This window comes from Myotis lucifugus, unplaced genomic scaffold (assembly GCF_000147115.1).
Source record: "Myotis lucifugus unplaced genomic scaffold, Myoluc2.0 scaffold_2, whole genome shotgun sequence".
Classification (NCBI taxonomy): domain Eukaryota; kingdom Metazoa; phylum Chordata; class Mammalia; order Chiroptera; family Vespertilionidae; genus Myotis; species Myotis lucifugus.
Window position 1 is genome coordinate 26,349,450 of NW_005871050.1, and position 16,441 is coordinate 26,365,890.

The 16,441-nt window shown below is 36.5% G+C and overlaps 1 protein-coding gene across 1 annotated transcript in view; it reads left to right on the top strand.

The window, feature by feature from the left end:
- ACSL4 (acyl-CoA synthetase long chain family member 4) overlaps window positions 1–16,441 on the top strand; it is an 83,172-nt gene that overhangs the window by 55,503 nt on the left and 11,228 nt on the right. Inside the window, exons 7-13 of the mRNA XM_014459440.2 lie at window positions 383–533; window positions 688–811; window positions 4,445–4,516; window positions 8,713–8,852; window positions 9,887–10,059; window positions 11,957–12,031; window positions 14,768–14,959. Of these exons, the coding sequence (XP_014314926.1) occupies window positions 383–533; window positions 688–811; window positions 4,445–4,516; window positions 8,713–8,852; window positions 9,887–10,059; window positions 11,957–12,031; window positions 14,768–14,959 (927 nt within the window). The remainder of the gene's footprint in view (window positions 1–382; window positions 534–687; window positions 812–4,444; window positions 4,517–8,712; window positions 8,853–9,886; window positions 10,060–11,956; window positions 12,032–14,767; window positions 14,960–16,441) is intronic.

Genomic DNA, 16,441 nt, shown 5'->3' on the forward strand with positions numbered 1-16,441 from the left:
GATCGATGCTTCTCTGTCATCTGGATCTGTTTTTGTTTAAACTAATTTTTAAAAATGCAATAATTTTTTAAAACTTTTATTTAATTCTGATAATATATCTTTGTCTTCTTGAACATTTTGGTGTATTCTGGGATAGCAAAGAGGTTACACAGTTAGTATGATACAGTCTCTTAAAGTTGAAACCCCAATGTGCTGTTTAAAACTTAGCATGTTAGAATATTAGAGTTGAAGTCACCTTAAATGTAAGTTAACAACAACAAAAACAGAACCCAAGAAAACTCAGGGAGGTGATGTGTATGTCTATTACCTTGATTGTAGTGATGGTATTATGGGTGTTTGTGTATGTTCCAGTCATTAATGTGTTGCTTTTTCATTCATTTAGCATGCGTTCCTCCAAATAGACCAACTCCTTCGGACATGGCTATCGTCATGTATACCAGTGGTTCTACTGGCCGACCTAAGGGAGTGATGATGCATCATAGCAATTTAATAGCTGGAATGGCAGGCCAGTGTGAGAGAATCCCTGGCCTGGGGTAAGAGAGAATCATTCAACTTTCTTCTTAGATATCAGAGTTCATGTTGGCATTCTCTGAACTTAATCCATATTAAAATGATAAGGTTGTTGACATTTCTGATTTACAATGCCTTTTTAAAATAAGCTAAAATGTTTCTCTTATTTTGTTTTAGACCAAAGGACACATATATTGGCTACCTGCCTTTGGCTCATGTCCTAGAATTGACAGCAGAGATATCTTGCTTTACATATGGCTGTAGAATTGGATATTCTTCTCCACTTACACTCTCTGACCAGGTGACAAGCTTTTAAGTATATTGGCACGATCATATCATGTTTCATTGTTTGGCTGAGAAAATATTACTAAAGCATGAGATAGTTTAGTTCAGCTAAAACTTATTCATTGACTTCAAAAACAGCTCCCATGAGCAATGAGTAGCTGTAGTAAATAAACTTGTTTTTTATATTGTTTTACCTACATATTTTTAAATTATTTGGAAACTAATAATTTCTTTTATCTTACTTTTCTCTATTAGATTTTTATTTCAGAGAGCTAGGATAGAGAATATAAACACAGCCTTTTCTGACATACTACTCATGAACGCTAGAGGGTTTTTGGAGAGATTTGGCGGTAGGATTTTGGCCCTATTTTGCTCTGCGTTTTCACTAGAGTTATGCTGTCCAATACAGTAGCCATTAGCTACATATTGAAATACAGATTAATTAAAGTTAAATCAGAAAAATTCAGTTTTTTAATTTTTCTAGCCACAGTTCAAGCTTTCTGTGGCTTCCATATGGATAGCACAGATAGTGAGCATGTCATCATTGTGGAAAGTTCTATTGGATAGCATTGCAGCATATCAAAGCAGCCCCCATATTTCTACCCTGAGTCAGTCTTCTCCCTTCTCCCTGTTGTTCATAGCAGGAAGTCAAACATTGGGTGGGGCTAATTCATGTTTGTAAGCCCATTTGAATTCACAGATCTAATACCTACTGTCCGGAGCTCTGATTAATTTCTTCCTTGGCTGTAGAAAAGCTTCAGCCAGACACTGTGGGGTGTGGAGAAGAGCTTCTAAGGGAGTTTTGGAGCTCAGAATGCTGAAAGATAAACTGTCTATAGGTAGGAATGATTTGGTTCTCTCCCATCATTGGAGGCTCCATCACTGAAGGCCCAGCTGTCATTTTTCAGAACCCCTGGAAATGCTGCCTTTTATTTGGGAGTCTTGATGGAACATGCATTTAGTAGGAAGATGTCCCCTTGGTTTTCACAGTTAGAAATTGTAATACTTTTTTTGGTAGACATACCATTTTAGGTGGAGGTTAGGTAGGTTTTATAATATTAAGACAAAAAAGTTAAATATATATATTTTTGTTATTTTTTTGAGATTGCAATCATCTTTGGGGAGTTGTTTTTGGATGTAAACTTAAAGTGCACAAACCTTAAGAGTACTGCTTGATTAAATTTAATATATGCATATATATGTAGACTTCTGTGATGATCAGCACCTAGATCAATGGGGAAAAAAGAACCCCAGAATGTCCCTTGTGTCCCCTAATAGTCATTACCACTACTCTACCTCCAAGGATAATCCATCTGTCTTTTAAGTGGCTTAACCATGAGAAAATGTTCTAAGTTCCAAATAATTACCTATTTTGTGCTTTAAGGACCACAAACCTCTTTGTAAGATGGAGAACATGCTGTATTTCACTAAGTCACTCAGCTAAAAATTTACGTTTAAAATCCGCTAGCATAGTGATGCATAAAATAAGTAAACTACCAAGTAAATTGCTAAACAGAACTTGATCTAGTGAAGTCATAATAGATCTATGAATGAAACTGGGGCTTCAATTATTTTAAAAATTGAAAGAAAAAGTTGTGCTGATTACATTTGATGCATTGTAGTGAGTTTTTCTTATGTTCAGAGATATTTTCAAAACAGCTTTTGGAGTTTCAATAAGCTTTGAGTGTGACTTTCACCCCAGCAGAGAAGTACACAAAGCCCATGCTTTCACTGACTTTCTGAAAACAATAGCCTCAGTGTAGGGATCGGGGGCAGTTGGAGTCTGTTGCTGGTCTGACTTCATTCTTACTGTCTCTCAGGCCAAGTAGTACATTAGAATCCTGTTATAATACTGTCAGGGGCATTCATACCTACATTTTTTTAAATCCTCACCTGAGGGTATTTTTTCCTCAGGTGGGGTGGAGGGTGGGGGAGAGAAACATCGAAACATCAATGTGAGAGAGACACACTGATTGGTTGCCTCCTGCACAAGCCCCGACCAAGGCTGGGGATAGAATCTGCAACCAAGGTACGTGCCCTTGGCCAGGAATAAAGCCTGTGACCCTTTGGTCCATGGGCTGACTCTCTAACCACTGAACACCATCCAGGGCCTACCTACCTTTTTAATAAACTTTATTATAAAGAGCTTCAATCTGACTAGGAATCAAAAACCCAAGAGTATCCATTACACAAGAAATCAGAAAAAGGTGGAAGACCAGAGAAACTGTATTGGAAGCCAGCAGATGATAGCAATATTTTCAAAACTAGGGTTAGTGTGATCATAATAAAGAAAAGAACTGGAATATTACTAAGAATAATTAAGAAAGCCAGGAAGGACTCCTTGTGGCCACTGCTATCCTAGAACCACTCTCTATAGCAAAAACTGGTCAGCAGCACATGGATATCAGCTTGGACTTGAAGGACATAAAAACCCATCTTTCTCTCCATACAGCAGCCTTCTGTGTATGGTGTGGATATGCAGGTGTAGGTTTCCACTTGCACATGTGCACACACTTGCACAAACATGAAACCCAAGAAGTTATTTTATTTCCTCTATTTGTCATAAAGAAAAGTAGGATAAAAGCTATCAAATTCTACCAGCAGAACTTTCTTTTTTAAAAAAAATATATTTTATTGATTTTTTACAGAGAGGAAGGGAGAGGGATAGAGAGTTAGAAACATCGATGAGAGAGAAACATCGATCAGCTGCCTCCTGCACACTCCCTACTGGGTATGTGCCTGCAACCAAGGTACATGCCCTTGACCGGAATCGAACCTGGGACCCTTGAGTCCGCAGGCCGACACTCTATCCACTGAGCCAAACTGATTAGGGCTACCAGAAGAACTTTCTATGTGGCAGAGCTGGCAGTACCTAGGACCCCTTAAGAGCCGGTTTTCTTCTCGCCTGTGTTGGCCATGGCTAACATGTGACACAGCTAAACTTACAGACCAACAGCATTATAGCAGATTCTTATTTTTATCTACCTCTTTCAGTGGATAATTATCAGTTTTTCTACCTACTGCTCTGACATTTGAAATCCCGATAGTACTTATGTATATAAGTAAGAAAAGAAATGTTTGGAAAAAATTTACACGCATTTACAAATATATGTGCATATCCCCACATGGTCACTGGCAGTGTCTTCAGTATTCTATCAACCACAATGTTACCAAGTTAGTATTTCTGTATATCAATTTATGTTCATAGTGGTGACTGAGATGGTGGCTTTGCCTTTTATCTAATAAAAGAAAGTTAAAATTATCTTCAACTTTGTTTTAGTGTTTGATCTACCTCAGGTGAGGGGTTTTGTTTTATTGAAAAATGGCTGGTCAGCGCTGTGTTTGATGGTAATGTTATTAATAAGTATGCTTGATTTACCAAAATATCCCATTCTCCTTTCTTCTGCATCATAGTTTCTCCTCTAAGGAAGGCTGACATGTGCTAGAAGAAATAATCTATGGGATAAAGCACTAAAGCACTTCTACTTCAGACTTATAGGTTATGACAGTTCTAACCAATAACTCACAGAGCAGTAGAAGATCATATTCCATGTATAAATTTCTGCCTTTGTTATTGCTAACACTTGAATTATAACATTTTTTACTAAGTTTAGTTGCCCTAATCCTGTTTACTTATTCTTTAATATAGTCCAGCAAAATTAAAAAAGGAAGTAAAGGAGACTGTACTGTACTGAAGCCAACGCTCATGGCAGCTGTTCCGGTAAGTTCAGATTATAAATGGCATTTGTTGCTTGCAACTTGGATTTTTTTAAAAAGTAACGTTCTTAGGTATTTGTGTGCATTTTGAGATAATTTTTCTTGTATATATTATGGCAAATATGTTCCTTAAAACCTTAGCTAAGTGTTGGGAAAGATGAATTGGCAAACTTCTGAAATGTATAGCTGGTAGTGTTTGCTAATACTTGAAAATTAGGTGCTAAAAATGACCAAAGTCAAATTACCTAGACTGAGGATTGGCACAATACTTTAAAGGTAGAATATGTTCTAAAGATCATTTTGTTTAACCACTTAATTTAAAAAAATGGAGAAAACTAGGCCATCCCAGAGAACAGAGCCAGCGTATCCAAGGTTACGGAGCTGGTTAGTGACAGAACTGTTTAGTGACAGAGCTGAGTCTAGAATCCAAGCCTCCTGACCCTATGATGACCTAGAAAGCTGTCATTTGAGAGCTCTCAAAGAAAAAGGTTTAATTCTCCTTATTCAAAATCCTTATGTGAAATACCTCCTTTTATACAAATAAGATGTCACATTTTATAGCCTTATAATGACAAATTCTGAAATATTTAATGCAATGCTGGTATAATCAAACATATTCTACTGCTTTTAGGCTTTAGAAACTCTAGTGGGGATGGGTATCACTACTGCTTGTATTATGATCAGACTTTAAATCTTATCCTAATATCTTTCACAGAATTGCCTTTACATGGAAAATCTAAGATTAGATAATGAAGTTTTTCTAAGAATTAGAGATGGAAAATACTTTGGGTTATTTTAGCTTCTAATTATGAATTTACCAAATAACTAAAGAATTAGAATAAGTCAGAGTAGCGTTTGCCTTTCTTTTTAGAGGTGCTGTAGAATTTAGTTTGTAGAATACAAACTAAAATGTTCCTGATAATAGGTAGGGTAGTACTTACTATGTTCAAGGCACTGTGCTAAGTGCTTTATTTACATAGATTATCTCACTTAATTCCCCCTAAGGCTCTGCTACATAGGTCTTGCCATCCACATTTTATAAAGAAAAATACTTGCCTAAGGTTACATACCCCATAGTGATTGAGTTGAAGTTTGAACTCTACCAGTCTAATCCCAGAGTCTTCTTAACCACTATGGCTGTCCATTCAGGATTGTTTTTGTTGTTTTGTTTTGGGAAATAGTAAGTTAGCTTTATTATCCAAAGTATAGGAGTCCCTAGTAAACCATATCAGAGAACATAGTTAGGGAGTGGGAAGGGCTGGGAAATCTAGGAAGTAATATCTGAATTTAAGCTTGAAGAATAAACAAGAGTTAGCTGATATGCTGTGTATTTTCCAATTTGTTCATTGTCCATTCTTCTTTACTTTGTGTCTTGGGAGGCTAACTTCTGTGAATGAATTACTAGGGCTTGCCTGCCTTCTGATTTCTTTTTGGGTTCAGCCAGTTTTTGGCACTCATGAGAGATCAGAGGGTAGGAAGTGTGAGAGAGGGATATGCATGCTTACTATCTTTGCTACTTCCCTGCTGGGCTGCAATTTTGGGAGTCCTAAGGCATGCGTTGACCAGCCTCTTTCCCATTGGCTATAACCAGGTCTTTTCCCTGGCTGCAGTCCTCATTCAGGTTTCAGTAACATTTATCTCCTTATACTTCTTCAGGCCTAGGCATAATAACTTGCTAGTCCATTGATGCTTCCCCCAACCTTATTGGTTCCCTTAGCTCCTCACACTCATCTATAAATAAACTTTTAAAAATATTTTTATTGAGAATTATTTTTTTGTAAAGGTTTTATTTTCTGTTTGTTCTTTTAGTCAACCTAAAAGATCCACTTCATGTTGTAATATTCCCATTGTGAGAATTCAGAGGAAGTCACTATTTCTTATAAGCAGTGACTCAATTGAACGTCATGTAATTAGGTTGAGGTAAAAAGGTGACTTAATGTACTAATAATAAATCCTGGCAATTTGTTGTAGTTGTGTGTGTTCCTTACTCACTGAGGTCTTTCTGTGCCTGTGATTGATATCTAGTATTGAAAGCAGCAGTACAACTGGTTCTCGCACATCCGTCTCCTCCTACATGGCATTTTAACCTCAGCATCCCATACACTTTTTTAAAACCCTCATGCAAGGATATGTGATGTTTTTTAAAAAAATGATTTTTAGACAGAGAGGAAGGGAGAGGGAGGGAGGGGAGACAGAGAGAGAGAGAGAGAGAGAGAGAGAGAGAGAGAGAGAGAGGGAGAGGGAGAGGAGAGAAGAGAGAAAGAAACATAAATCAGTTGTCTCCCATAAATCCCTCAACCAGGGACTGAACACACAACCTTTTGGTGTACTGGATGACTCTCCAACTAACTAAGCCACCCAGCTAGGCCATCCCAGACACTTTTATAGGATGATACAGCCCTTTTAGAGAACTTTTGGGATTTTTCAATCACTGATCTAGACAAATATTTTAGCTAGACAATAGTGATTCCTTTTGTGGAAGTGGAGAAAATAACATTGTACCATGTTTGAATGCCACAGGAGCCACCCCACCCTCCAGTTTTACTGAGATATAATCAACATATAATATTACTAGAGGCCTGGTGCACGAATTCGTGCACCAGTGGGGTTCCTCGGCCTGGCCTGTGGAATCAGGCCAAAACCGGCTCTGCAACATCCCCTAAGGGGTCCCAAATTGCGAGAGGGTGCAGGCCAGGACAAGGGACCCCACTGGTGCACCATCAGGGCTGGGGAGGGACATGGGAGGTCGGCCAGCCGGGGAGGGACCGTGGGAGGGCTCCAGGGCATGTCCAGCCTGTCTCGCTCAGTTCCGATCAGCTGGACCCCAGCAGCAAGCTAACCTACCGGTTGGAGCTCTGCCCCCTGGTGGTCAGTGCATGTCATAACAAGTGGTTGAGCGGCCTTAGCATATCATTAGCATATTACGCTTTGATTGGTTGAACGGCCGATGGGTCTACTGGACACTTAGCATATTAGGCTTATATTATATAGGATGTGAGTTTAACATGCACAATATGATGATTTGATATATGTATATATTTTGAAGTGATTACCACAATAAGATTAGTTAACACATTCATCACCTCACACAGTTAACCATTTGTGTGTGTGTGTGTGTGTGTGTGTGTGTGTGTGTGTGTGTGTTGTGAGAACATTTAAGATTTACCCTCAGGCAACTGTCAAGTATACAATACAGTCTTGTTAACTATAGTCAGAATGCTATACATTAGATTCCCAGAATTTACTCATCTTCTAACTGGAAATTTGCACCCTTTTATCAACATCTCCCTATTTACACCAACCCCCAGCTCCTGGCAACCACCAATCTATTCTCTGTTGCTATATGTTTTGCTTTGTTAGATTCCACATGCAAGTGAGATTATGCAGTATTTGTCTTTGTCTTATTTCACTCAGAGTAATAACAAGGGATGGTTCTGCTGTCCTCATTTGTGAACAGCTTTTTATCTTTGCATAACTGAATTTACACTAATTGCTACTTTCACTATTTAAAACTAGGTATTTATAAATAGGTGTGCTTTATATAATAATTCTGTTAATTTGTGCTAAGTAATTTCAAGAAAACATCATTTAGTAATAGTCTGGGCTTTTTTTGTTTGTTTTGTTTTTTATTTTGTATATATTAGCGTGGGAGTTACATTATCCAAAACCTAGTACTATTTTTAATTTTCCAAGGCACTGTGAGCATGAATCCTGTTCCTTTTTGTTGTCTGAGCTTCTATTAAAATGGAATAGTATTGCCTAAATTACAGGGACATAATTTTAAGAAACTGTAAAGCTCTATGACATACTGTAAGATTTATAAGGTAGTAGTAAAAAAGAAAAAAAAAACATTAGGATTACAGTCAACATAGTTCGGTGTTTGGGCACTATGAAAATAAGTGAATATATTTGAAAGAGCAGAATTTAGAAAAATTACCTTTATGTGAGAGATGAATATTTTTAATTTAATTATCATTTTTTAAATAATTTAGTGTATAGAACTGAAGAGATCTCTATACTGGTCCTTAGTTTTTTGAAATAGTAGACAAGTCAGTGAAATTAATTAAGTAATAAAGTAAATATATTTATCATACTAAAGATATTTACATAAGATATTATAAATAAGGTATCTTCAACTAAAGACCATCTCGGTGTTCGTGTAATTTTTTCAGATTATTGAATATTTTGTTTACCTTATAGGAAATCATGGATCGAATTTATAAGAATGTTATGAGCAAAGTCCAAGAGATGAATTATATTCAGAAAACCCTGTTCAAGATAGGGTATGATTACAAATTGGAACAGATAAAAAAGGGATATGATGCACCACTTTGTAATCTGTAAGTATATTTTATAGACTCTTTATTTTGAGTCTTTAGATCTTTTTGTGTTTGTACATCTGGAAGATAAGTAAATGGCAACTTAATTTAATTTGAGCATCACCACCATGATAATAAGGTTGAATTTTTAAAATTTACTTTTAAGTCACATTGCTGATACAGCAAGCAGAAGACCCTGAACAGTGATCTTGGCAACTTAACAATTTTTAATAATTGAGTAAATAGTTGAGATATAATTATAAAACTTGGTCTTATGAAGAAAAACTAGAATAAACTTTTGAATCAAGACATTTGAGTTTAAAAACAGTGACTTTTCTAACTTTAAAAAAATGATTTTCAAGATTTATTCTGCATGAAGGTTTCTGATTTATTGTTTTCATAAAATAGTGTAATAAGTATATGACTATAACTATTTTAAATGTAATGCTGGGGCGTGGAGATGGGAAAATGTTTTTCATTGGGAGATAAGATAGATGACTAAATGTTCCAAAGATAACTTAAAATATTTTTCCTTTGACATCATAATTTTCTTTCATTTATTGTGCATCAAAGTAATCTCCCAACACTGCACTTGAAAAAATTTTAAGAGTCTATGTGGCATTTTTTTTTCTTTTTCTTTGTTAATCCTCAGCTGAAGATATTTTTTCCATTGATTTTTAGAGAGAGTGGAAGGGAAGGGGAGAGACAGAGAAACATTGATGTGAGAGAGACACATTGATTGGTTGCCTCTTGCACACACCCTGACCAGGCTGTTAGCCTGCAACCAAGGTACATGCCCTTAACCAAAATCGAACCTCTGACCCTTCAGTCCGTGGGCTGATGCTCTATTCTCTGAGCCATACTGGCTAGGGCAATGTGGCATTTTTTCAAGGTGTCACTCTTTGTTGCTTTGTTATCCTCTCATTATCACCATGGTTTTGAAATTTAGATATCTCAACCAAAGTTGAGAAATCTTTCCCAGAGTTTATTAATTAGCATGTCTCCAAGAATAATGTATACATGCACTGCAATAATTAATCCCTCATTTTATTAAGGATACTATTTAAAAAGGTGAAGGCTCTGCTAGGAGGGAATGTCCGTATGATGCTGTCTGGTGGAGCACCATTGTCACCTCAGACACACCGATTCATGAATGTCTGCTTCTGTTGTCCAGTTGGTCAGGGTTATGGATTGACAGAATCGTGTGGTGCTGGCACAGTTACTGAAGGTAAGCATTTTTAACGTGGCAATTCTATATTAGTCACTAAAAAGCCTGTTTGAACTACCTTTGTAAACCATGATTATATTGTACCTTGTTAATATCAGGATTCAGTGCAAATTTACATAGTTTGAGTTTTAGAAACTCTTAGTTCAGTATCATATGTCCTCAGAATTCTGTCGTCATGGTCCTATGACCTTTTCTTTCTCTTCTTTAGAGAACTGCACTCTTGGAATAAAGTATCACTTTTTCTGCTCCCTCTCAAATCTGTATTCCTGCCCTGACTTCTTGTTTGTTTTTTCTTCTGTTATTTTCAATAGCCTATAGCAGTTTTCTCAACTTGGACACTATTGAAATTTTGAACCAGATAATTATTTATTGTTGGGGGTTCTCCCATGAATTAATTATAGGATGTTTAATGGCTAGATAGTAGTAGTAACCTACTCCCCCCTGTTGTGACAATGAAATATCTCCAAACATTGCCAAATATCCTCTGAGGGGCAGAATCACCCCAGGTTGTGAAACAATGGACATAGTAATTTTTGTGGATTATCCCAGTTTTGCTTTCAATTTATTGTGTCCAAAATTGGTTACAATGTCCAAATGCCATTATCCCAAACTGTCTGTGACAGTCATGTTACCATCCTTAAAACCATTCAAGCTTTGAAATCATCTGATTATTTTTAATATATTTAAATTTGATCATTTCTTCCCATTTATTCACTGGATCACTCCCTCCCCTGCATGCCACCTTTAGCATCCAACCTTTTATTACTTTATACTGCTCTTAGGTAACAGCCTTTCAATGGCTATGTCTGACTCTAATATGCAACTTCTGATTCATCCTGTATACTTCAGTCAGAATCATCCACCTCAAACATTGCTTCACACCTAGTGAGCCTAGCTTTCAAGACCTCTTTAATCTGACACCATTATACCTACCCATTATTATTTTGCATTTTCCCCCACGTGTATACATACCTGGCTCTTCTCTCTAGACAAGCCAATTTTCTCACCATTCCTCATGCATGCATTATTGGTCCTACTTCTCTGTATTTTCTGTTCCCTTTTCTTGGACTACCCTTTTTTAAAAAGCTGGTCACAGCCATCTTCTAGTGTACTCTTCAATTAAGTCTTCCCCAACTATTTCATTTTACATACTAGTAGATCTTTCCAGTCTCTAAGACACTGTTGTGATCAACATCAATACCATGTAGTTTAGTATTTCGATGTGCTCTAAATTGTTTCACATGCATTTTTCCCAGGCAGTTTGTTGGTAAGCTCATCGAGGGCAGGGTTGTCTTATCCTTATGTTGTCCTCACAATATTTAATATATTGTTAGGTATATAATTGGCTGTCAATAAATACTTGATATTGCTAGTAAAAATCACAAATTACAAAATAATAATATCATCATCATCTTTGATAATAGCAGCTAACATTTATTGAACAATTTATTTTTGCCCACATATAATCTTGTTTAATCCTTATGCATGTTTCTATCTGAAATAGATGAAGAAATGGGGGCATAGAGAGGTTAAATAACTTGTCTAAATTTCACAGCCAATCAGTGAATGGTAGAAAAGAAATTCCAGTAAAAATCTGTCTTATCAGAATCCACATAGATAATAGTGGAGCCAGCTTTCCTCCTTTAACAGATTTTTGTACTTAATTATCTGAAATGTAGTCATGAGACTAAAAAATGATGTAACAACATTGGAATCGATTGCACTATTGAAATGAAGTTGACATATTGAAAAATGATCACAGTTGGTACTCCTCTCACTATCTTCTCTTCTTTTGTCATCTTTCAGAATCTGGCTATAGCTCTAATATTCCTGTTACCACATTGGTGCGAGTCTGGACTGTGGTATACTAATATCTTTGTTGCTTTCCCCCTCATAGTTACCGACTATACTACTGGCAGAGTTGGAGCCCCTCTTATTTGCTGTGAAATTAAGCTAAAAGACTGGCAGGAAGGTAAGAATTTTATAAGTGCTAGTGATTCTAATTATGCTACAAACCACTGTGAGCCTAATGACTTCCATTTCTTTTAAGTGTTAGGTAGTCTGTTGTGGCTTATTTCCTATGCTTTCATTTTTCTCAGTAACATCTGTAGGTTGCCAAGAGGAAAAGAAAATCTCTCAAATCTAGCCATGATGTTTCTGAATTTGGGAATAGTTGATGGTAAAGGGGAAAAATTCTTAGTGGAGCAGTCCTGGGTTAGGGGAAGATGTGTATCATTTTCAGAAGATTGAGTGACTAATCACACACACGTGTGCGCGCACACACACACACAGCTTCTTAGGTCCTCATCCCAGCAAACATTTTTATAGTTGAGACTCAATAATCAAACTATTTGTATAGTTGATTTTTTGTACGTAACTGCAAAAGCAAGCACACTTAGGGGAAACCTGCACTTACAGACATTAGTGGTAATCGTTTTTACAAATCAGTTGACAACAAAAGGAAAACACTTTGTGTCTTCCTATGATGAAATTGTTTAAAAAAATACTAAACATATATCTAAACTGCAAAATTAACAAATAATGAACAACCTAGCCTTGCCAGATAAAGGAAGAATAATTAAAACGCTTAAGATTTTAAAAGAGAATATGCAGCTTGGGATGGAACCACAAACTGAGAATGTAAAGGATTGGTTACTTTAGAGGACATCCCTTAGGTTGTTCAAACCCAAGAAAATGAATAGGCTTTATCTGCCATAAATTTAAAGTTTCTAGCAGTGTTTCTGCTATGTGGCTTTCTTATTATGTGCATTATTTTTGGTGCTTTATGAGAAAATAACCATTTTTTAAAAAATACTATATTGAAGAGCCAATTTCATTCCCAAGCATTTTATATCCTGGGAATAAGTCCTTTCTCCCATGATAATGCCCGTCCAATTTTTGAGTGGGTTGCGGGCACATCCCCAGTAGGAGATGTGCAGGAGGCGGCTGGTCGATGTTTCTCTCTCATCGATGTTTCTAACTCTCTATCTTTCTCCCTTCCTCTCTGTAAAAAATCAATAAAATATATTTTAAAAAAAAATACTATATTGAAGAGCCAATTTCATTCCCAAGCATTTTATATCCTGGGAATAAGTCCTTTCTCCCATGATAATGCCCGTCCAATTTTTGAGTGAAAATCTGAAGAAAATGCAGATAGTATCGGGTGGGCAAAAAGTAGGTTTACAATTGTAATACAAATCATACAAGAATAAACTCTGTTTCACATACTCACAACTATAAACCTACTGTATGTATCCTTGTGTATTGAGCACCAGCTTCAAAATCGTTTTATGAGATGGGTTATTCATTAGACAGTGTAATCAGAGAAACAAAGTATATAGTAAAACTCAATAAGGAGATTTTTTGCCTTTAATTTTTATTTTCTGATTTCCTGGTATTGTGCTGCAATGTCAGTTTTGGGGAGTGGGTCCATTTTTGGATATGTATTTATTTGGAGTTTTCCTTGCTATGAAGGAAATCTTGCTTTATATAATAGGCATGATCTTAATGCCTATTAAGATCCTAATACAATGGGGTTCATCTTCTTGAAATATTGAATAGTTTTCTATTTAAAGAGCATCTAACAGCTGAAGGGAATACTGCTTTTAATCCTCTGATGACATAAAATCTAATTAGCATGTCGGTTTATAAGTCAGATTTTTATATATTTTCCTTAAAGTAAGCCTTATTCAGTAATAAACAGGTAATGAATACTGATGAACTATTTTAATGATTATTGGTCAATAATTTGGTGTTTTAATTTTTAAAGTCATGACTGGTCATGGGCAAAATTAATAAAATAAAATTTCGCCCTAGCTGGTTTGGCTCAGTGGATAGAGCGTTGGCCTGTGGACTGAAGGGTCCAAGGTTTGATTTCAGTCAAGGCTACATGCCCGGGTTGTGGGAGGCATGCAGAAGGCAGCCAATCAATGATTCTCTCTCATCGTTGATGTTTCTATTTCTCTCACCCTCTCCCTTCCTCTCTGAAATCAATAAAAATATATTTTAAAAAAGAAAATAAAATTTATCTCCTGTTTCCCATAGCCTCCCTTTCTCATATAGTGTTGTTGCCTTTGTAGGCATTTACTACCTGCTCCCTTTGATTAAAATCTCCTTAGGAAAAATTCGAAATGCATTGCTATAAACAGATTATTAATTTACTTATAACAGCTTCCAGTGTTACCCTTCTTGGGAACAATTTTATCTTAACAAAGAGAGCTCTATGAACCCTAAACTTTAATGATATTCTAAGTGTGAAATATGGTCATGGGAAGGTTTAGGGTGGGTGGTGGCTGGTGATTATCACAGTCACCCATTGTCGTCATGTAAATCTGCATAAATACAAACTGATATTCTCCAATAAAGTGATGTACAATTTGATCAGCAGGAAAATATTTTCAAAGGAGCTTTAAGAATTAATGCTAGATCAGCCAAAGGACTTGTATACATGCATATAAGCCTAAACAATGGACACAGACACCAGGGGAATGAGGGCATGAGTGGGGGGTGGGGGGGCAATGGGGGGATAAGGACACATATGTAATACCTTAATCAATAAAGAAAAAAATAAAGAAAAAAATTAATGCTAGAAGAAGTCAATGAGGGGGCAGGGAGACATATGTAATACTTTCAACAATAAAGATTTTAAAAAGTAATGCAAGTACATTTTGTTTTAGAACAATAACTAATTTGCTTCAATGATTTCCAGGTGGTTATACAATTCATGACAAGCCAAACCCCAGAGGTGAAATCGTAATTGGTGGACAAAATATCTCTATGGGATATTTTAAAAACGAAGAGAAGACGGCAGAGGATTATTCTGTGGATGAGAATGGCCAAAGGTGGTTTTGTACTGGTGATATTGGAGAATTCCATCCTGATGGATGTTTGCAGATTATCGGTCAGTGTATTTCCTTGTTTGTGGTTTTCTTTAGGTTTTGCAACTTCAGCATATATGAAAGATAATATTGGTCAAGTCATTGATAGGGTTGATGGTTCCATTGGTTTAAACTTTGGGAAAGTTATTTAACTTATGTCTGTGCTTCTCCACCTGTAAAATAGGGACATTTTACAGACACAGCATATTGACCTGGTATGGCTTTTATTAGAATTAAATGAGTTTATATATGTCAAATATCTAGAGCAGGGCAGTGCCTGTATCAAGTAAGTGGTAGCAACAGCAGCAGCAGCATTTGAGATGGGGAGGATGGGCAGGAAAATAGCAGATGGATAATAAGAAAACAAAAGTTGCTCAGAAGAGTTTTTTTTTGTTTGTTTTTTTTTTTTGGTCAATGGCATGTGGTTCTCTCTAACCATCTACTGTAACATACCCTATTCTATTCATTCCTCACCCAAGAGGCATTCTGGGCCCAGTTTCCCTAGTCACCATTTATATGGCTCTAGCTAGCCCTGAACCTTCGGAAATTATAATGTCAATCCTAAACATTAATCTGTTCTTTTGAGAATGTCAGTTGGTTTTGCACTGTCGTTTTTGAGCCTACTGAAATAGACTTATAAGTTCAGAAATCTATGCCAAATGACCCTTATGCTATTCACTTAATTTATTTTTAAAATATATTTTGTATTGATTTTAGAAAGAGAGGAAGGGAGAGGGAGAGAGAAAAACATTAATGAGAGAGAAACATTGATAGGCTGCCTCCTGCACTCCCCCTACTAGGTATTGAGCCAGCAACCGGGGCATGTGCCCTGACCAGGAATCAAATCAGTGACCTCTTGGTTCATGTGTTGATGCTCAACCACTGAGTCACACTGGCCAGACGCTATTCACTTTAATTGGGAAAAGTTAAATAAAAAATTGACTAGCTGATAAGGATTCTGGTCTGGTCCTTTTAAAGCCATAAAATTTCCTCAGTCATATTTCTAGTAATCCATTTAAATCTGTCTCTGGAACCTTATCTGACATGAGTATAGTTAATATTTTTTAGGGAAATTTGACTTTTTATCCAGAAGTTTGGTCTGTTGGGGAAATTTCTAAGAAATATGGCTCAATCTAGAATCAGTACACCCACGTTTTTCTTGATCCTTAATTGCACTGGAATCAAATGTTTCTTTTGGTATGTAGAGTGGGTTCCCAGGCTATGGGTAGGCAAGTCAACACTCACATGAAGGTCATAAGGCAAGTTAATGTTTATTCATGCTGTGCCATCCTGTGTCAGACATCCTTAGAGCACTACCATTTTAACAAGATAATGTCACATAGGGAACAATGGGTAATTAATATATATTGACCATGTTCTGTATGCCATATATTGTACTGCATGCCTATAAGAGGTAGGCGTCATTATCCCTGATAACATTGAGGATTGGGAAGGTCTACTGACATGCCCAGGATCATATAACTAGTAACTGGCAGAGCTACCAT